This window comes from Anomalospiza imberbis, chromosome 3 (genome assembly GCF_031753505.1).
Source record: "Anomalospiza imberbis isolate Cuckoo-Finch-1a 21T00152 chromosome 3, ASM3175350v1, whole genome shotgun sequence".
NCBI lineage: Eukaryota > Metazoa > Chordata > Aves > Passeriformes > Viduidae > Anomalospiza > Anomalospiza imberbis.
In genome coordinates, this window is record NC_089683.1 from 41,813,335 (window position 1) to 41,835,558 (window position 22,224).

The 22,224-nt window shown below is 34.1% G+C and overlaps 1 protein-coding gene across 2 annotated transcripts in view; it reads right to left on the reverse strand.

The window, feature by feature from the left end:
* ASCC3 (activating signal cointegrator 1 complex subunit 3) overlaps window positions 1–22,224 on the reverse strand; it is a 249,556-nt gene that overhangs the window by 68,199 nt on the left and 159,133 nt on the right. For both annotated transcript variants that reach the window (XM_068184147.1, XM_068184148.1), the window contains exons 18-29: window positions 19,891–20,055; window positions 18,926–19,012; window positions 16,524–16,700; window positions 14,316–14,541; window positions 10,415–10,569; window positions 6,618–6,716; window positions 5,978–6,146; window positions 3,899–4,119; window positions 2,446–2,531; window positions 853–1,019; window positions 569–714; window positions 340–460 (exon numbers count right to left, since the gene is read on the reverse strand). In XM_068184147.1, coding sequence (XP_068040248.1) covers window positions 340–460; window positions 569–714; window positions 853–1,019; window positions 2,446–2,531; window positions 3,899–4,119; window positions 5,978–6,146; window positions 6,618–6,716; window positions 10,415–10,569; window positions 14,316–14,541; window positions 16,524–16,700; window positions 18,926–19,012; window positions 19,891–20,055 — 1,819 coding nt within the window. The remainder of the gene's footprint in view (window positions 1–339; window positions 461–568; window positions 715–852; window positions 1,020–2,445; window positions 2,532–3,898; window positions 4,120–5,977; window positions 6,147–6,617; window positions 6,717–10,414; window positions 10,570–14,315; window positions 14,542–16,523; window positions 16,701–18,925; window positions 19,013–19,890; window positions 20,056–22,224) is intronic.

The window sequence follows — 22,224 nt, forward strand, 5'->3', positions numbered from 1 at the left end:
ATATGAATGGTTTTATTGCTTTCTAAATTTCCAATATTTTTACACGAATATTTCTTTCTGGTGTCAAACACTAAGAGAAAACATATTTTATTTCCCCTTCACTAACACTAATTTTATTCTTCTGTTTTAAATACATTACATTCCTGTGTTACATGTTGCATTTGCAGCACACTTTATGTTTCAGACAAATAGCTTTGGGCCATTAGCAGAGCAGATTCTCCCAATACACGCCAAGAGTACATACAGTAACACATGTTGCAAATGTGCTACAAATGAACTGTGTAAAGTCCCTTTTCCTTTTAGAGAAAGAAGGAAAAGGCCTAGGAGCTTGCTGCTTACCCTGAAAAGCAGGTTTGTTCATGCTGGCCATGCGAGGACAGTAATGCTGGCCAGGGAAGCCCTGGATGTGCACCTCCAGTGGAACTGGGCGCACCGATGGTCGGAAGTTGAACAGACCCATCTACAAGAGAAGATTTTTTTCAAGTTTAACCTTCAATTATCTCACCAATTGCTATTTTGTTTTTCTGCATGACAAATACATATCCATTTTTGTAAACTTTTTTCATACCTGATTAATGTTTAGCCAGTCAGCAAGGTCTCTGGCATTTGCTAAAGCTGTGGATAAACCAACCACTCTTACTGGCTTCTCAGTGTGAGATGAGATAAAGTTTGTTCGAGACACAATGACTTCCAATACTGGGCCTCTCTCATCCCCTAGTAAATGAAAAGTAAATGGAAAACCAGAGGAAAAGGAAAGGTTCAGATGTCAAGAAGGATATTCACATCATAAGTACCAGCACACTTCTTAAAATTCAGCAATGATTCTGATCAAAAGCAGTGAAACATGCTCACCTAGAAGATGGATCTCATCAATGATGAGAATGGCAACTTTCTGAACATAGCTTCTGTTCTGCCAGCTTCTGCTGACACCATCCCACTTCTCTGGGGTAGTAACAATAAGGTCAGCTTGAGCAATAGCTCTCATATCAGGAGTCACATCTCCTGTCAATTCTACAACCCTGTAATCAAGAAGGACAGTGGCTTGGCTTTACAAACCTTTAAAACATCTTAATGCTAAAATATTTCACTTAAATTCTTAAAAGAGGAAAGAAACAAAATTAAGAAAAGTAATTTTCCACCTTGTCAAATACATTTAACAGAATTTTCAAATTTGTTTTAAGTAAATAAACCAGTCTCTTTGTTTTCCTAGTAAATACCATATAAATATCAAATACCATTCCTTAGCAAAACCATATAAAAAGAAGAGGAAGAATATGAGTCCCAACCAACAGTTAGTTCTTCAAAATGAAGATAACATGATACTAGTATGATGTAATGTGAACCATAACATCCTGTCACAGACAGGATGAAAGCTTTCATGGAGGCTACCAAGTTGCTGCCTGCTGTTCTGCATAGATCTCTGGTTTGAATAATGAGGCTAAACTGCAGTGTGTATTGCATTTGTTGGTGAAGGTGCAGAGATTAGCCTCAGATTACTTTTTGAAGAAGATTAGCAGATTTTTTTCCAATTGTTTGCAGCATTTGCAATGACTCATCATTTTAGATGGATCCATTATAATGGGTTTTAGACATTTCATTGACACATTCTAAATCCAGCTGAACATCAAACAAAAATTCCTCAAAGTAATGTGTATATTCTGTTAAAGATTACAGTCACAAGTAATTGTAAATTTCAAAAAAAAGAAATAGAACCATAAAATATTTTATCTCATTTCTGTGATAACAACAGGAATATTACTGATAATTTCATGGATACAGAGCAGCATCTCTTTCTCTTGTGGTGTGCTTTGAGCTTAATTTAGGAAAAAGACTATATTTGGAGAAGGTGAAGGCCCTAAATAATGCATCCTATGCATAAAAATTTTAATTCAGGACACTAAAATTTTGGAAAGCATCAACATGACTGATATACCTTATAGATCATAAAGTAATGGCTGAACTCCAACATTTGACAAGATGAGCAAGAAATTGCTACCAAGGAATAAAATTATATTAATTTATATATGAAGGACATAGTATGACTAATATTAACAGTTCATGCAAGTCCTGTGTGTTCCTTACAGCTGAGGTTTCTAAGGACAGCTTAGTTTGACTTACATTTTCAATTTCCAAGGATATTGTGGAGTGAAATCTGAGCTTTGTATTTTTTATACTGGCAGGGAAGGAGAAGGAAAATAGCTGGGTATCACAGTGTATCCCTTTCTTAATTTTGATTTTGATCTGTCACTTTTGATCTATCACTTTTGATCTCAGTTTTGATCTATCAGTGACTATTGATAGAACTATTCAAGTACTAGAAATTTGAAGAACAGTATAAAACCAAAACACTTTTTGAAATACTTGTAAGTATTTTGAGATTTTACTCATACTTGATGAGCTGCTCTTTTGTTTCTCACTTCTCTGATTAGGTAAGGAGAAACATACTTTTTACCAAGCTTTTCTTCAATCCTAACTTTCCAGTCCTCAATCCTCTCACGGACGAGTGCTTTTAAAGGTGCAATATATACTGCCTGCAAAAGAAAAGGTACAAAACTAGAAGTAAAATAAGACAACTTTATTAAAATGTACCTACAACACATGGCATTTGTGAGATTTGAACATACTCATAATCCATAAAATAAGTAAGTTCTGAGTTCCTGAAATGACCTACAACAGGATTATATTTAAAATAGACATAATGCCTGAAAATAATGTTTTTTTTTCCTGAGCAATTAAGAATATTCAGATAATGAATAATTTCTTGAAATTGAAGTATTTACCATACCTTTTAAAATCAACATCCACTTATGGAAACAATGTGTTTTTTTGCCATGACTATAAAATCTGCACATTAACATTCTGGAACAGAAATAATCTGAATTTCTAGCAAGCAACAGCTTACCCAATTTCTAGATATGTCACTGAATTATTAAAACATTACCAATTAAATAAAAAAGCTGATTATCTTAAGCAAAATGTCACAATATTTTTCTCAAAGAAGTCTGCAGTGCAGAGGGGAATATGCTTACATGTACAAAACATATTTACTTATAGATTAATGGTTAAAAATTACAGCTCTTGAACATGAAGAAACTGCTACATGAAGAGCTCACATGCATTCTTTGAAATACATAGCCAGGCTTCCAGCTTTATTAAAACCTAAAATATACATTCCTTTGAGAGCTGGCTATTTTTTATGTCTCACAGATAAGTTGAAAGTGTATGAGTGACTTGTTTACCTCACTTGGGCTAAGAAATTACATGAAGGTATTTAAATTCAAAGATGACTAAGTAATTTATGTACAGAATTTCTGTTAATAGAAAGGTTATACTTTTTTTAAATCTCCCAGTCAGATACAAAGATTTTTAAATGACTTTAGAGTTAAATGTGGTTACTTAAGACAATATGGCTAAGTTGAGAAGCAGATATATATTCACCTTGAAAACAAAACTCCAAAAGGTGAGTTGTTCAGCTTTTAGGCAATTTAAAACAGAGGGGGAAGGTGGAACAGAAAATTGGCTGGTAGTAATTGCAACTTATTTGTTTAAATAATAGAGAGACTGGGCTAGTTGTATTCACATAGAACGGAACTAATAGCTATAAAAGAGTAGCAATGCTAGTAGAAGGAGATTAAAGCAGGAAATGCTGTTAAGTATGGAAGAAAAGGAAATGCAGCATGCCTGCATGTCATTTTTGCAGATTTTACTCTAGCTGTCAACTGATTAAAATAAGTAGTTAAAATAAAAGCATAATGTGCATAATGGACTACCATTTTGTATCCACACACAAATAAATTGGAGAAAGTAAAATTCAGTTCCCCATGGTCTTCTTCTAGACTTTTTTATTATTGAAAAAATGCTCATAACAAAATGATTCCAGTAAACCTGTTTTACTAACCTTTGATGTGGGATACTTGTTAAAAACTCTAAAGATGGCTAATTCAGCTGCAACCGTTTTTCCAGAACCTGTAGGAGCTCCAAGAAGAACATTGCAGTCTGTGTGATAGAGGGTATGGAATATCTGTGTCTGAATAGGGTTGAAGTGTGAGAATTTGTACAGGACTTCATACTCAGGATGTCCCAAGGCTGTGATAGGCAAAGGCTGAAGATCCAGAAGCTCTAAAACCACAGAATAATTGTAAGGCCATGACAAGAGGTGCCATGACATGACAAAGCCTGTTATCCAGTAATTAAGTGAAAAAACAGTAATTTAACCAGTAATTCAGTGAAAAACAGTTTACATTAAAAAATGTTTTACTCAGTACCTCATATGACAGAGAATACACATTTGGGTAATTGTTCACTTTGATGAAGAAAAATGAAAAGTTGTTTTATAGCTCTGAAATACCTCTGCAAGTAATTTTTAAAGTACTCTGATAGCTGTGAACCAGCTATTTGCGTATTAATCTTTTTCTTATACCTGCTTTCCTTTTATCCACTTGTAGTAAGTTCTAAACTCACTGTATTAGATCATATGCATGTCCAGCTTCTTATGATAACAGAATGTGGAGTATTTCAAGTTCAAGGGAAAAAATCTATTTAAGAAGGAAGGATTCTTTGGAGTTTCCAAGTCAATGGAGTAATACAAATCAGATGAGTTCAGCTAAATTTTGCAACTTATCCTTTAAATGTATAATTAAAGACATAATCTTAATAAATAAACAAACAGCTTTTCAATATATGATTCTCAATATATCTTGAGGGCATCTGCTATCCAAAGAATTAGAGATTGTGGAATTTGGAAGATGATATATATAACCAGATTGGATTTGGAATCCTACCAAATTAAGGAGACTGCAGTGATTCTGCTATGCAGATGCTTGCTTTGAAGTTTGGGTTTGGTTTTTTTTTTTTGTGGCTGGAGGTCTCCTTGTCTTTTCAGGGTGCTTCACATTAAGGTATGAAATGGGAGTCATAAAATCTACTGATGCAAAGATGCCTAATATTCTTCACATGCTTTGCACTGATACCTTATGGCTGTTTTATCATTCCCACTGAAACAGTGATTTCTTGGGCTCTGTTGAGGAGAAAGAAGGGTTTTTTTGCCTAGCAGAGCCTCTATGTACTTTGTTGTTGAGTGGGAACCAGATGGGAATTGAAATCAATTACCATAAATCCTGGAATCTCCATAACTGGTGATGTGTAAATATCTTTCTGTTTCTTCTGAATAGTAGTCAGTGATCAGTCAATTAGATAAAAAGGTTACACATGCTTTTCCAGACAGCGTAGGTACAGTATAACAATAGCTAAACACTTCACAAACACATGTGAATTTATGCACGCCAAAGGACAACACCGTATGAGAACTTTGCATTTCTGAAGGCACTCAGCAGACTGCTAGATGAGCCAAATGTAATTACAGAGGAAAGGTTTTGCAATGACATCAGGCCCAATGAATGTATAAAGCAATTTATGTACCCAGAAAAAAAGAAGCAAAACACAAACATATGCTTCTGTGCCAAGTGTTAAAAAATGAGGGGGAGGGCCACAACTTGATGAGACGAAATGTGATGTTCAGTGCTGTAACAGTACTTGCTATGATAAACATATCTCAGCAAAAATAGGAAGACGTTTCATATTTTCAAAATTTTCATTGTTTGTTCTTTGCAGAATGCCATTTATTAGACAGTCTAAGATTATTTTTAGCCAGTCCAGAAGAAATGTAATGCTTGCAAGCACTAAGCTAAGACATACTGTAACATAGAGATTTGCTTAGTTTTAACAGCAAAACAGGTTCAGTTTTCTTATGGTTTATAGAGAGTAACTAAAAGGCTAGTATTATACTGAGATGAAACTAAAATTCCTGCATTTTGTTCAGGAATTGAAAAGCTTAGAAAGCTGAAGAAGAAATATCACAAAGTGAAATTCCGTAATTCTTTCTCCAGTGAAGCAGAAGTAAGAGTCTTATTGCACTACCATAAAAAAAACTCAATATAAGCAATATCAATTAAAGCAAAATGATCAAATTTGAAGTTACCTGTGTGGGGTGGATGTCTCTCTGGAAGAATCAAATGTTGAAAATTTATGATACATACAGCCTCTGCTCCTAACCATCTATCGGACACAGCTCGAATGTAATATTGAGAAGGAAGAGGTTCAAAAATTGGGATTGTGAACACCAGCAGCTGAGGTTCTTTAGTAATGACCTAGTGCAAACATGTACAGAATAATTACTTGCACAGAAAAATCAGTAACTTGAAAAACCATAGTTTGCCTCTCTTCCATAAGCATTGCTAACACAAAAAAATAAAGTATGTGTGCAAATATTTACATCTTCATAAAATATTTTACTGCCTGGAATGAATTTTTTTTTCCATAGTCTTCCAAAGATAAAAATAAGGCTGGCTCTTCATCTTGTTCTTTAACAGACAAAACCATTACAGCCTTTCTGCATCACCTGAAAAAAAATGTCCCAGCAAAGGAGGAAGAGAAAAAGGGACATTTGAACTTAGAAATCATTGTTGTGGAAGTCCAAGCTGATCAGGTGCATCTGAATTTGAAAGCTGCACTGCTGATTTGAAAATCTGCTTAGGCCAAAACGCTGTTTAACTTGACAAATCCACATCCAACTAACTTTGTTTTTGTCTTGCTGTGAGATTCTGAATGAAGTCCATTACCTGTTTCTTTTGAATGATGAAGTACTCTGAATGATAAATGTGATCATTAGTAGGGTCTTCTACCCAAATCCACCAGGGCTCTCCAACACTGCCATGTACCTTTATGAGTAGAAAAGATAGCTTTGTTTTAGTTCCAATAAGATTCTCTAGGTTGGCTAGAAATAGTGGATGTATTTCTGAATGACATAAGCTCATAAAGGAATACAGAAGTACAGAAATCAGAGGTCACAGAAAAATAACATTTTTAATCAGATGAGTCTGCCTAATGATTATGCTTCAATTAGGGTTTGCTTAAGGTACATATAATATAAATGGACATGATACAAATGCAACTGAAGGTAGTGCCTCAGCTGTTTATAAATTCACTTAATCCCAAGGGTTCCCTCTAGGCTCCTAGGAAGGAACATGTTCTCTTTTTTCCTCCCTGTACTTTTGCCTTTAGGTTCTGTATAGAAGATTGTCATTTGCAGCTGTCTGCTCATTTTTCAGTCACAAACATTCTCTCAGGAAAAAACTAGACACTGAATTGTGATATTGCTCTCCTCTCTCTCACCCCCCCTCCTCTAGAAAGATACAACAAGTGCATTCAGAAGGCTGCAGATGTAGCCATTGTTACAGGTGAAGTGAGAAGAACATAAATAGAGCCGTCACTTGATGATTTCCCTGCCATCTGGCAACATGTCTTTTTAAACCTAGACTTTTGTTTGCTTTGCTGTGTACCTTACTTTGCAATGCCAGCAATGCCAGAAATCATAGCTAGGTATGATGCTAAAAAAAATATGATTTTTTTTGTTTCTTTGTCAGAATAAATAACCTTTGCCAATGTACACGAATTTTACTTAAATATCTAAGAAAATAAGTAAAATGCACAGTAAAGGACTATGGATGACATACTAATAAATGAATGCAGATTTCTGGTGTTTCTGATGAGGACTGTGATAAGCTGCAAAACCAGGAGATGAAAAAAAAGTTGGAATTTTTCCTAAAGTTAATAGAAAAAAAGTCAAAGTGCATAGTTGCTTCTAATGGCAATTTTAATGCTCCAGGAATCTGGTATTGATTCACATGGTACACATTATTTTCAGCATAATTCATTACTGTGTGTCAGAAAACAGTCTGTACTAGTTTGTGAAGACAAAACTATGCACAAAGAATAAAACTAAGGTGCTTTTCTTTCTCTTCTGTGTGCAATCACAGTTGCACAACAGACAAAATAGATGGGCAGTCATTGATTTTTATTACATTTGAATTTCACTTGCAGCTTCATTTGGAACTGAAGCTGTGAAATTGAAATCACATGCAGGTGACATCTTGAAAAGTGACAGTGAGACTATTATTTCATCTGGGTTTAGGAGCATTTAAGAGAGATAAGAAGAACTAAGGAAGGCAATTAAGTTCAAAGCTCAGACATTTTATTATTAACTGTAATAGTAACCTAATTTTGGAAAGTCCCATGAAAAAACTGCATGGGGTAAGCAGGACAATCTAGGAACAGGAAATGCAACATCTTCTCCAGTAATGATTCTCAAGGACTCTGGGGAGCTCTTAAGAACTGGCACATACCTGTATTTTGGGCAACCATCACCCTAAAACTACACGTCTGATATATGACTCAGCTAAGTAATACTACTTGCATTATTCTGCATTTCTGCTGGACTCCTCCTGGATGCATTAAGGCTTAATTGCTTTGTCTGGGTATGTTTATAGTCCTTTGCTTCTAACAATAGAATAAAAATCTGGGATTTGGCTCACATGCTTTTACTGAACTTAAGGGCTCCCTGTACTGAAAACTAAAGATCAAGTTGATGTCATATCTCACAAAAACATCTCTTTCTCTTGTAACGTCAAGCTCAAAGTTTGTGATGAGATCATTATAGAATAAATTATCCAGGTAAAGGAACAATCTTAAATACATGAAATGTTAGCCAACCAGGGTGTTTCAGCTAAGTATGGTATTTAAAGTTTTCATAACAGGTTTTATTTGATTACTGCAATTCTTTAGATGGGATTTTTTAGCAACTCACTTTTGTACCAAATAGAGGTATACTGGTACGTTTCTATAGCCATCTTCTGAGAGGCTCGTTAAAATAATGTGATGATAGAGAAGCAGTTTCAGAGTGTGTATGCTTGAATTTGAGACAGCTATTCATTTTCAGAGACTATTCAAATTCAACAGCTTTAGTTATTTACTATGATAGAAGCTTCATTTACTGAAGTAACAGGAAAATCAACACCACATTACAGAAATAAAAAAAAATTTCCAAGTTTTTATGATTAACAATAAACAAATTCACATAAAAATATCTCCATAAATTTAACTGATAAAACAATCATAAAGTTTCCAAAGCAATCATCAGAAAAACCGTGTAAAGGTGTCATGGCAGAAAATAGACTAAGGACTATAAATAAACTTTTGCTCTAAATTTAGAAGTTCAGAAGCAAAACAACAGTATAATTTTGTGTGGACCCCTTTTCAACCTGTAAAGATATAGAACCTAGTTTTTTTAGAAAAACCTAACAATGGATTGAGAAATTATATTGTGTTAAGATAAAGTTTAATATGAAGAACAGTATTTTTTTTTTGTCTTTAGCAGATTACAGGTAAAGAAGATGAACTGGACAATAAAAACTTATTTCAATCCTAAAAAGTAATGCTTTATTTTCCTTCTGAAGTATTGCAGATAAATAAGGCAAAAAAAAAAACCATGCTATAATTCATGTTAGGAATCCATTCAAATATTTCTTCAATAAATCTAGGTGGCAAGCAAAATCAAACTTTCTATATTTGGATTGCTCAAACTCTATATTTTGATTGCTAATATCCCATTTATAAGGTAACTCAATGAAACTTCCACAAGAAATTAAATAACCTTTCATCAGGGAAAATAAATTCTAAAGTAATTTAAATATTTATGGAATAAAACTCTCAATTAATTATGATTAAGGTAAAAATTGTAATCTAAGGGATTTTAAAACTAATTTTTAATAAAAGAACAGATACTTAATATCCACATTTCAAAATAATTTATCTTGAGCATAAATGTCATAAGTCTAAAAGAAGAAAATTATGTTTGCCCATGGAAGTATCTTTTTTTCCTGTAGAAAGTTTCAGAAGTAACAGCAACAATACAATGCCCCCATGTGGACATTTATGTTTCATTTAGATTTATCTTAAATGTATTTCTAATGAACAGATTCTGAATCAAAGGACATGTGTATAGCTAAATGTGAAACTGGTACAACTCCTTTCATATAAATTTGCACTATAAAATACAGATGAACATAATTCCAAACATATATCAGGTTTTTTTTTGTTCAGCCAAGTCCCAGCAGAAAAAGGCACTGATATTATGAATGTATATTTGTGAAGCCAGGAGGAACAGGAGAACCTGGCATACATGAACTGCATTTCAAAGCTTTTCTGTGTTTGACATTCATTCATAGTTCAGAGAGCCATTCATATCTCCCTTTCTCTTGCTTCTCCTTTCTGGGCACATAACTCTAATCTGTGACAACTGTAAATATTCAGTATTACGCATTTGCTTCAACGTATTATCTTACAGAAGATTTTAAGTTTTAAGATTTTTTTCTTAACAGAAATGAAAATATGATCTTTGCCCGCTTTCTTGAACAAAAGTCATAAAAAACATCCCATTCCTACTATCAAATTTGCTTTTTAGCGAAAATAAATGCATTTCTTTAAAAAGTCCAAACAGCCGTGGACTTCCAGTGATCATCTCCTTTACTGAAGCTAAACTAATGCTTGTCCTCTTGCCTCCCCCTCCCTCTGTTTTTACCTGGTCATTCCACGTGAAGTCAGGAGCGATGTTCAGCCGAACTCGGAGCACAGTGCGGGTGATTGGCTGGATCGTTGCTTCCATTATGATGGAGGGTATTTGATGGACACACTGTTTTACCTTTAACCCAATTTTCACATGATGCAGCATATGACCTGCCAAGAAAACATGAGGTGTAACGAATTTGCATTTCCAGGAAAAAGCATACAACTCTGACTTTCAAATAGGCTTTTAGAGAGAAGTATTATTGCTTGCTTGTTTTGCTCCTGGGTACGTAAATGTCTGACTCTCTTGACCTGGCATGTCTGAATATTTTGTAATACTTAACTTGAATTAGCAATTTAGAGCCTTGAAAAATCAGCATTAACCCCCTTGTTGGCCATAACTAAGGGGTTAAAATAACTATTAAGAATTCACACTGAAAATATTATGTCAAGCTAATTCCCTCTCCTTCACTTACTTTTAGACCAGGCTCTTACCAAGCCATATAGTTTTTTTTCAGAGCATGAATACCAACTTTTTACTTAATTCAAACTTTTATAATTTCTGTGTAGTGGTTCAAAGCAGACAAAATGCTTTTTATAAAACTGAACAAAGGTATTTAGTAAGTTAAAAATTCACATAAGTAGACATTTCACAGCAGCTCTGATCTGTGAGAATATACCAGTGTGTAAATGAGACAAAGGAAAAATTAAATGTTGCGATGTTTTTTTATTTTCTATTGTAATCATGGTAACTAGGGCAATAAAGTGATTCTATTTATTTAAGAAAATGTCCTACTTGTATTTTACAGCTCAAATCTCTCTTCCCTTGCTTTTCTTTTTGAATATAAAACAAAGTATGTAGCAGTAACTTCTTTTTTTACTGAAATTATTCCACCTTCTGGCTCATTTATTACATTTTCACTGAAATTGTTAATGTGATTACATGGAGCATACTTTAGATTTTAATTGTGATGGTCATAAATACTCCCTGTTAAAATCCACCTTACCAATCACTACTGATATTTTCCGGTATTGTTATGTGGTTCTGTGCATACTTACCCATTTAAAAAAACATTAAAAAAAATTTTAAAAGTCATATTATTTGCATTATGTGCAAAGTGAGAAGGTGATACAAACCTTTTCTTGCAATTACAAGACATTTATGAGCATAGCATCTTGAAAATGCTATTTTTAAAACTGATACTGACTTTCTCTTTTCAGTTTTTCGTATTTAACAAATTGGCAGATAGATTTGTCTCACATAGGTGTTTATACTCTGAAGTAATGAATGGTGACCTTGCTTAAGAATCAAACCCCTAATCAAAAGTTTTAATACATATTTAATAATTTTAATTTGGAGTTGGTAAAACAATTGCACCTCCAACAAGTGGGTGATTAAAAACCAAACCACTTATGTTGGTACACTTGGATGAGACATGCAGTGTTACAGCATTCTTGCACAGGAACTAGCTTTTGCAATTAGAGGTTAAACTTCAGAAATCATGTTAAATAAAGGCAGATGAAAAATATTCAAAGACATGACTCAAAAAAAACTATGTAGGCAAGTATACTTTTCATGGTAAAAATCACCTTCTTTATCTAAATGTGTGGGGTGAACTGTGTTTGTACAGGCAACACTGAGGTTCTTTTGCATTTATGTGCTAGAGGAAAATAAGGTTCCTCTCCCAGCTTCTACAAAATATGATAAAACTCTATCCCCCTAAGCCCTCTCTTTTTTCGTTTTAGTAGTCATATTATGAGAAACCATCAATGGCATTTAAAGAAATATTAAAACCCTCTGAACAAAGGCTGACTAAGAAAATAGGCATATCTTAAAAAAAAAAAGAACTTGCTTATTCTAAAATGTTTGTCATCTGCATTCTGAAAAAAAAGGGACTGCTGATTTCAGCTAACACAGTTATTTCCTGGCTTTCTGGAAACTCCGTGGTTACATTGCAATAGCTCATAGATTGGTGTTGATCAATTCATGGTACCCTGGAATCCAGGATCTGTGCACACAACGTGCTCTCCACCCATCTGATGCTTTCATCTCCCCCTAAGCCATGGGCTGAGTTAGCCAGCTAGCTCCTGTCTTTGTTACTCTATCTCCAAGGTCTCCATAAAATTTAAAAAGCAAGAAACACTAAGACTGAAACTAGCCCTGTGGGGTAAGAAAAAAAGGCAGTACCTGGAAGTTGTGCCTTTCCTCATTTCAACACAGCTTGGAATTTGAAATAAAAATATGGTGGCTTCCTTCACACGCCTCAGAAAGAGAGGCCAGACAGGAGGAAGTATGCCAAGCAACTACTTCACAGAGATACACAGATCAACTTTCTTTGATATTTAAAAGGCTGAAGAACATGAATTATCATCATGTATGCTCAGCAGTGACCTATTTTTACAGTCAAATCCCCTGTTTCAATTACTTTCAAACTAAGTCAATATAAAACAGAACCAGACAAATTGCAGGTATATATAGATACATTTCCATCTTCTTAATGCTGGTTCCAATACACCGAAGGAAGCAAAACTGGTTTTTGTATTTTTACACAAAATTTCCTGCTTCTCAAGTGAGGGTATGGGGGGAAAGAATAGTTAAAAAAAACCAAACACAAAAAAACCCAAAAACCAAAAACCAGAAAAACACACAAAAAAAACCCCCTGAACTAAAAACAGCTCCACAAAACCAAACAACAACAAAATAAAAAAACCTGCTAATACAATTAATGGAAAAGAACACCAAGCACTAAAAGGCATCACAATACACAAAAAATTAACAGAAGTAAATTAAAAAGTGCTATAACACTTCTGAATAAAAAATTATAATGCTAGCATTTCAAATAAAATGCAATGGTTTTAATACATTTAACATTACTAAATCAAAATACAGTTAAAGGAAGCATCTAGAATTTTGTCATAGTCTTTTGGTTTAACTTATTAAATGAAAAGATAGCCTCTAATTCTGCAAATTTTTACATATTTATTTAACTTTTTCCAGCCTAGATTAGGCACATAACAAAGTTTTCCAATCTAAGAATGCAGTATGCCTGCAAATGAAAGAAATATTAAGTTAGATGTGACAGCTTCTAAGCAGTGAGTGTGAATGGTATTTTTATTCTAAAATTAGATTTTTCAGAAAATGGCAGCTTGTTTATCAACAGGCTGGTAATAGCAGGCGCAAATGACATCCAAAAAAATACAGTAAGGAAAAAGAAATGCATTACAAGTGATTTTTTTTTTCTACTTCAACCAGCTAGTGGGCAGTTTATGCACAACAGTTTATACAGACTTACTGGAATTGTCATTATGTCTATCAGTAGGCTTGTGGATTTTCTCATTATTGGACTGTCAAATCCTTTAAAAAATTTCATTAAGGTTTTGTTGCCGTGACACCAGTGACAATGAATTCTCCATGTTCAATGAAAATTAATGCAGTCTTTCAGAAGAAGGCCATTTACTGATAGCATACCTGGATGTAATAAACTGGTTTTATTCTTTTTCATGTTAATAGTTAAAGAAATATGGCCACATTATGCCAACTGTCAAAAGAAAACAGTTGCCTTTTATAGTAGTGTGTTATATAAGGTGGGCAGAAAGGGAAGCACACAGGTCAACATAAATATGTATATATACACATATATATGTATATGCCTATCAGTAGACATCTCCTTTCCACCTGTGTTCTGTAACTGCCAGGACATAAGGACATGGGCTGGCCTTATCCTAAGAGCTGTGCCATTTTACAAGCTGTGGAGCCTGGAAAAAACCTTCTTATTGGACAAACCATATTAATGTGTGGTATGTGGCTACACGGCTTCCAGACCAGACTGGGAATATTCATGCATGGCTCAGATTTTGTTCTTACTTGCCCATTGTTCTCTAATAGTTTAAGCAGATCAGCCTTGCTGGTTTCTCACCTATTTCATCTTTTCTCATGTCCTTCATCTTGTCTATGGTGAGATTCTTCTCTTCCAGCTTGGAGAGAACGGATGGTGGTAAGACTGAGAACTGCCTGAGAGGGCTCACCCAGCCCCACAGCCGCTTGTCAATGACTTTGCTGAGGTTCAGTAGCCGATATGTCATGGCAGGCCAGCGTTTCCTCAGGGCAATCTCAAAAAGAGCTCGAACAATACGAGCTGCATTCTGGAAAGTGAAAAGGAAAAAAAAAAACAACAAAACTGTTGTAATTCTCTCAATATTCTTTGTAAAATGAAAAGGATCCCACAGACTCATCTTCGACAAACCGTAACAATAGATTTTTCTTTTCAAACTGATTTCAAACATTTTTTAAAACTATTTTTTTCCATCACTGTCTAGTGGCAGAATTACCTCATGGCTGCATTCGGAAATTATGAAAAGAAACATGTGCAACCAATTAAAATTGTAGTGTCAGGTCTGCCATAGAACTTTGATCACAGTTATGCTAACATTATGGAGTTCTAAATTTATTGTGTATCAATCACTTCTGAAGCAAATTCACTTAATATACCACCCATATAACAGACACCTGCAAATTCACTTTATATGGAAATTCAACTTTTGTTTTTTTGCAGTTTATGCTTCTATAATAGCATCCCATTTCACACTGAATTGCACAACATTTGCACAGAAGCTTAACAGTAGTGAATGTTTAAAAACATTTTGCTGTATTCTGAGAATAGTGTATAACCAAACTGTATAAATATGCTTTGGACTTGGAAAAATAATTATTAACATAAGTTTGAATGAGGTCAGTCTTATCCTGAAAACCTAAGTTATGGTATTCCTTTCAAAAACTTTTCAAGCTGTATTATGAAGCTATGCTTTTAAAATTTTTTTTTCCCTTACCAGTACTATGTCTGGATTAGGAATTATGTTCTTGATTCATTGAATAGAATATAATCATTCCCTACTGGCTCTGCTATGCCAACAGGAATAAAAAATAGAAAATTATTTGGTTGTGATAGGAAGCATATGTTACTAAAGAAGCACATTCCTCTTACTTTGAAAGGATGAAAAATTTTCTTAATACTCACTATCCAAGTAAAAACAAAAAAATCACACTTTGTAGCACTGGTTCCACAGTACAGTTTATGAAGATCTGAGAAGATGATCTTGCCTCACTAAACATACTATAAATGAGACAGACAAATAAAAGCAATTGCCATGAAAGCAAAGATTAAAAGGTTCCTACTGAAAATGATTTTGTTGTGCAAGTGCCACAATTTTTATGATGTGCACAATCAATTCAGCATTTTCTCATTTATACTCATATGTGCTACAAAATACAAACATTTCTGAAAAAGGTTATGCTACTATGAAAATGTTGCTAAAGACTATGTATAATTTTGAATATTTAAATCTCATCTTTAGCACCAACTAAATGCAAATTTTAAATTAACTCTTTCCAAAGGAGTTTTGTAAGGATGAGACAAAAATAATTCCATACATCATCTCTGCTGACTATTAAATATAAAAACAAAGAGAGAGACGGGCTAAAAGGTACCATTTTTTGGGATCACAGTTGTCTATATAGATCTCTGTGTCATGTCCCCCTCTGCCTATGCATGATAACTAAACATGCTGTGTTACAATCAACCCTTTAGGAGTCAAATGAAGCCAACAAACAAATACACAGACTGGTATGTAAATCTGCACATTTTTTGCTAGATTACATCTAGCAACAGAATTACAATAGCACATCTTTCGTGAGTAAACCAAAATATGTGAGTCAAACACAAAATATGTTTTGCAGAATGAAGTATAAAAACACGCAAAGCATAAAAATACATTACAACAGTCTTTCATATTTAGAAGAAAACCCTGAAATTTAGACAATATAATTTCTGAGCAATCACAGAGGAACTAAATAGAATAAGATCACACGGGTACTACAAACAAAAAAAAGGACATTTATAATTAACATAAACTGCCATAGTCTCCCAAGGTAGCCTTTTGCAAAACTTTTTTACTCAAGTGTTACAGCTCACATACATGCACAAACACCAGGCTCTGATTTTCAAAGAAACTTGCACAAAAATGTGCAAAAAAGATGGAGATTGAGGCCTACTTGTATAATTGCAAATATTTGGGAGAATTAAAACAGCAGGAATCAGCAACAAATACGTAGAAAATACTATTTTTACCTGTGCAACATATGCAGAATCCGAAATAAGGGAGAAGCTGTCCATCTCCCCTCTGCTAATGTATGTTTGAAGGAGGATATTAATTTTTCCATAATTGTTTTCCACACCTCCTGGAGCAGGAAGTTCACAGAAATCATTTAGTAAGGTATCTAGCTCTTCTATTTCTTCTTCTCTTACCTACAACACAATTATACATTATGAAGAGGCTGAAGCAATTTGATAAAAATTTTTACACTGAAATCAAATTTTCCTTATAACATACTTATATTACTTTTAAATGGAATCTCTAGTTTGAAGGAGAAAAAAAAAGAAGGAAAAAACCTGTAAACCCACATTATCCACAATGTAGCTAATAGACCACAATTGAAAGTATCTTAATAGGGACACAATTATATTTTGTTATTCATCGCCATCTATTAAGGTTTCCATTGACATACAAAAATTTGATATGCCATAAAAATTGAATCTTCTGACCTTGCCATCCTTCATCTGATGAGATTTTATTTTTTATTTGACCAGAGTAAAAATTCTGTCCATCTGGATTAGGGCAATCTTGAATTAACATTAAATGTACTCATTATAGTTACACTGTTTGCATGTGGTATAATACATTTTTCAACTCAAAACTGTGAAGTACTATGATTCATCATATTAAAATTTTCACTGTTAATAAGATTAAGTCTTAATATGAGTAAAGAAATATTAATATCTATGGTTTGAATAATGCATAACATTTCACATTCTAACTGATGACCCTTACATGGCAAAACTAGCATAAATCTACATATTCTTTGACTTACTGATAGTCTGTTAGTGTAAAACTTATTTAAAGAGGGTAAATGTTTGGTCCCTGCAGGGAACCATCTGAAAGTAATTTTCATTTGGACCTGACTACCTGACATACAAAAGACCCTAAGACAATTGGGTTAAAATCCCCAACTTTCTAGTGACTAGTCCCACAGGAAAGAAAAACATGAAGTACAGAACCATCATAAATGACTCCACTTTCAGGGGAATATTTATGCTCTGCTTACAACAGCATTTTGGATAATTTTCTTTTGCTCTTGCACAGCACAGTACAGGTCTTATCCAGATCTGTATTTCAGCTGCTGGTGAGTTACATATCTCAAAATTCAGAATTTTTAAAGGCATTATGGAAACTTAAATAATTTATCAATAGTCACAATTTCTGTGACACAGAGGGGCAAATCCTGAGTTATTGCTGTGCAGACTAGTCACTAATTTTAACATTCAGAGCTGCACAGAAAATGAATCACAAAAATCTGGAAAAGATGGTACACTGATACCATACCATATAAATCTAACTAGAAAGTAAACTAGAAAAACTGCGTTTTAGTCAAAAAGCATCACTACTAACTTTATTACAAATACAGAAACATATCACATGATATTTTCCATATGCTTTCCTTTTAAATATTAAATTACGCTAAATTTAGACCTAGTCAAGCATTATCACTATCATAAAAAAGCCCTTCTAGCTTGGAAAACGTTCCATGTATGACTGTGAAACCTCACTGCTTATTATCTTCTGTAATAGAAGAGATTACAGCAAAATAGAATTTCTCCATTAGATAAAGAGACGGTAATACCCAGACAATGTGTGCAAATATGTAAATATGTAGATGGTGAGGGATTCACACTGCCAGCTCACAGAGCCAGGTGAATGAGAGCCAGCTCTGATCTGCAAGTTGTATAATTGTGGTAAAATGGCAATGAGCCCAAGCTAACAAACCCTGTGGAGTCTGGCTCATACCTCTGTGAGACGGAAGCATGGGCAAACAAGCTCATGCTAGCTTGGAATGTATTGCCTTGTGTCCTACCCACACGGGAGGCAAAAGGGAGGTTGGAATTGAACTGAGTACAACAGAACAGTAATCTTCTAGTCTGTGTAAAATCTGTTATGATAACTTTCTAGATTTCAGATTTGAATTTATGAGAATTTATCATTCTGCCAATCCAATATTGTTCTCTGCAGAAAATATGTCAGAGTTCACTTCAGTGAGTCCTGCCTCATTCCTGATAAAGCAAACTCTTCATTGAGACATCCAATAATGCCTTAAACTTCAAACAGAGAAACTATCTCATCCCTAGGCACACTATTCAAATGGACACTTAGCTTCACCTGTTAATAATTGAAGAGCTGCAAAGTTTTTAAAAGTATTTAAAAGAATTACTCCAAAATCCATAACTAGTTATTAAATGTGCACTACAGTTCAAGCTGAACTATGTACAAATTTGAGCGAGAGCATATTTTGTTTAATTAGAAAACATTTTATAATGGTGCTTAGCATTTAACAAAACTTGTGTCTGTAGACAATATCTGTAGACAATGGAGTAAGTACTACAGAAGTTTCTAGTTTCAAGATATTCTTTAACTTTACCTTTATCTGTTCAAACTCTTCAGCTTTTGATACTATAGCAAGAATATCGCCTTCGGTTTTATGAGCATCAAACAATTCATTGAAAGTCTATTAAAAATAAAAAGAATTGATTTGTCACTGAAAATAAAAATACACATGTAACAGGATATGAAAAAACCTTAGCCAAGAGCTTAAAAGGCATATAAGGCTAAAATGCAAGTTACTGGAAGACAGGGGTGATGCATTTTAAACAGGAACAAATTCCATAATGACTTTTCAGCAGTTTCAGAAAAACAGTCGCTCCCAGTGCCTTGGCCACCCCAAAAACAGGAGACATGCAATGGAGCCACTTAAAAAAAAGTCTAGGACATATCTGACAGAATAAATATGTGAGACTAATTATACACAGTGACAGTATACAGTTAAAAATTATTAATGCTGAATGTTTAGCTTTTATTCAAGAAAAACACTTATTTGCTAAGAAAGAAAATGTTTTAAGATGAATGTGTACATTAAATCAAGTTTCCAATACTACAAAATTTTGTACATGTTTACAACACAATCTGATTACCGTGCCAGGAGTTGTTCAAGGTTGTCAACATGATAGAACTTTTCCCGAGAAAAGGTCATCTGTTATCAGACACTACAGTACAATGTGCTATCATGTACCAATGGTTGCACACAACATGAATATCAAAATGTTTCTTATAAATCTTCTATAAGAAGTTGAAAAGACTACAGAAATTTCAAATCTCACCTCACACTGAAACTAAATTTTCAGTATTGCTTGATACTTAGTTTCTTTCTTTTTCCTATTTCCTCTCCCCCCATTTCAGTAAATATGATTTGAAAATACAGTGAACAGATCAGCTACATATTCTGTAATATCAACTATTATACAATACTATTATAAAATACAACTATTTTAGGCATATGTTAAAATAAAAAGGAAAAAAATCCTCCAGAAACAGGACATCATCTTTTACCTCTATAGTATTGTATTTAATATAGTAGTGGCTAGCAGTTCTGCCTAAATCTGTGGAAGAAAAAAAGCCAGTCCGTTCTTCAAAGCGAATCATGCGGGCTTTGTCCAATTTTCTGCCAACTTCAATAACCAATTGTTCTCTGTGCTTTTCTAGACCTGGATCCATCTAGAAATGAAACACACATATTTATTTGCATAAAAGAAGTATTAAATATAAAATTTCCTTGAGGTAATCCAGTCACACAAAGTCAAAACCCTGATAAAATGAAGGTACAGTTATTAAGACATAATTTTCTTGAGATCTCACTAATAACAGTTATATTGACATTACTGACCAAAACCTGAATGTACAGGACAAAATAATTAGAATAAAATTTCTTTTACAATTATTTGGGACTATCATTACAATGGACACCAATACTATTTATGAAACAGTAGTATGATTATGAAACAAATTTACATTGAAAAATTTCAAAGATGCTTTAATGATAACATATTCTTCATTAATTATCCTTATCATTACTGTATCACTTCAAAAAAACATGTTATCTTATGGTGCCTTCTGTTTATGAAAATGGCTGAAGATATGCCTTCCTGTGTAGCTGACATGAGGCTGGCTTTAATTACTTTGATAACAGATTAAGCTTCAAATTGCATGGCTTAAATATTTCCTAGCCAAAAAAAACCTTTAACATCCCCAAAAGCCTTTGGTATGTTAATTGGGATATTCTAATTAGTGAGTTACAGATGTACAGTAACATTCATGTTAAAAGCACACCAAGGAGCTTCCTGTGCCCAACACCACTTCTATTCATATCAAAGTTCAGGAACTTGGACATTTTGTCCTACTAATAATGCACATTATCTCATTAGTACGTAAAAGGCTGGGCAAAACTCCCATCTGAGTAGGACTGCTGTATAATTGTGTGTTTCCACATCAGGCACCTGGGATACCCACACTGACAGGGATGAGTGAAAAGGGATTCCTAATTATGTTAACCTTCTGGTATATGTGCACCTGAGATATGGCTCTAATCAGACAAGCAATAATTAGTTTTAAAGACTAAAACACCGTTCTAGTCCACAGGCAGTGTTCTTATTTCAGGGCTTATGTATAGTTCAGATTTCCTAGCAATAAGTCATACCAGCCCTCTTGGTAAATCTGAAACAGTTACATGGCCAAGACAGCAAAAAGGAGTAATTTAAAAGAATTACTCCAAGATCCATAACTAGTTATTAAATATGCACTACAGTTCAGGCTGAACTATGTACAAATTTGAGCGAGAGCATATTATGTTTACTTAGAAAACATCTTATAATGGTGCTTAGCATTTAATAAAACTTGTGTCTGTAGACAAGAATTTAAGAATTGCTGTGCCTTGGTTTGCTCTGGTTTTCCCTGGGCCAAGATTCAGTTTCACCTTTGTGCAGAAGTACATCATCTCATGGTCGGTGAAGCTGCAGACAAACGTAGTCATCTCCACAAAACAGCTGCAAGACTAGTTCCTAATATTCCATGTTTGCCAGTTACCGTAAAGCTGTTTCTCCTTAGTTATGGCTTGCCTTAGTTTCAAGTCAAAAGCTAAAATGGCAAAGGTCTAGAGTTCTTTTCTCAATAGTAAGTCATGCAGTGAGGTCAGATTTCAGAGCAGAGTTGGTCAAAAAAAAGTGATCTAGATGCCAGATGTTCAACATTTCTTAAAGCTATCATGGGGGGAAAAATTAAAAAAAAAAAATCAAAATGACTCCCTACTCCTTTGCCAGTCCAAAGTACCTGCCAATCTTTTCCCTTACATAAAACCTGAAGCTGCAACAGCACACTAACATTTTTTACAAAGTTTTAACTTTAAAGGAAAGGTCACCAACTTGAAAAAGCTGTGAAACAATATTTGAGTTTAGAGAATCCATGGTTAGCACCCTTCTTGCTGAACTTGCATAATTAGAAACCCTCAGAATAAAGGATCCAGTCTAGAACAGCTTTGAGCCATTCTCTTTAAATGAGCCTTGGCATGTCCACAGTATGGAACTGAGCAGGTCTGGAGAATGCGTATAGAAATTTAAGAATGCATGATAAAGTACATTACTATTCATTATAAAGTACATTATTATCTACACCGTTTTCCTCTAACTTACTGAGAGAAATGTTGGGCACAAGCTCCTCTAATTTTTATATCTAAACATAAGTTTTATGGTGATAAAAAGCTCTACTTAACTGTGGGAACACCAAAGAATGGAACCAAAAAGAGGAGAAAATAGACAAAGAAGTTTATTTAATCCCGGCACCTTTTCAATGGAACCCCAGAAGTATGAGAAGTATGCCTGTAATTCATACTGG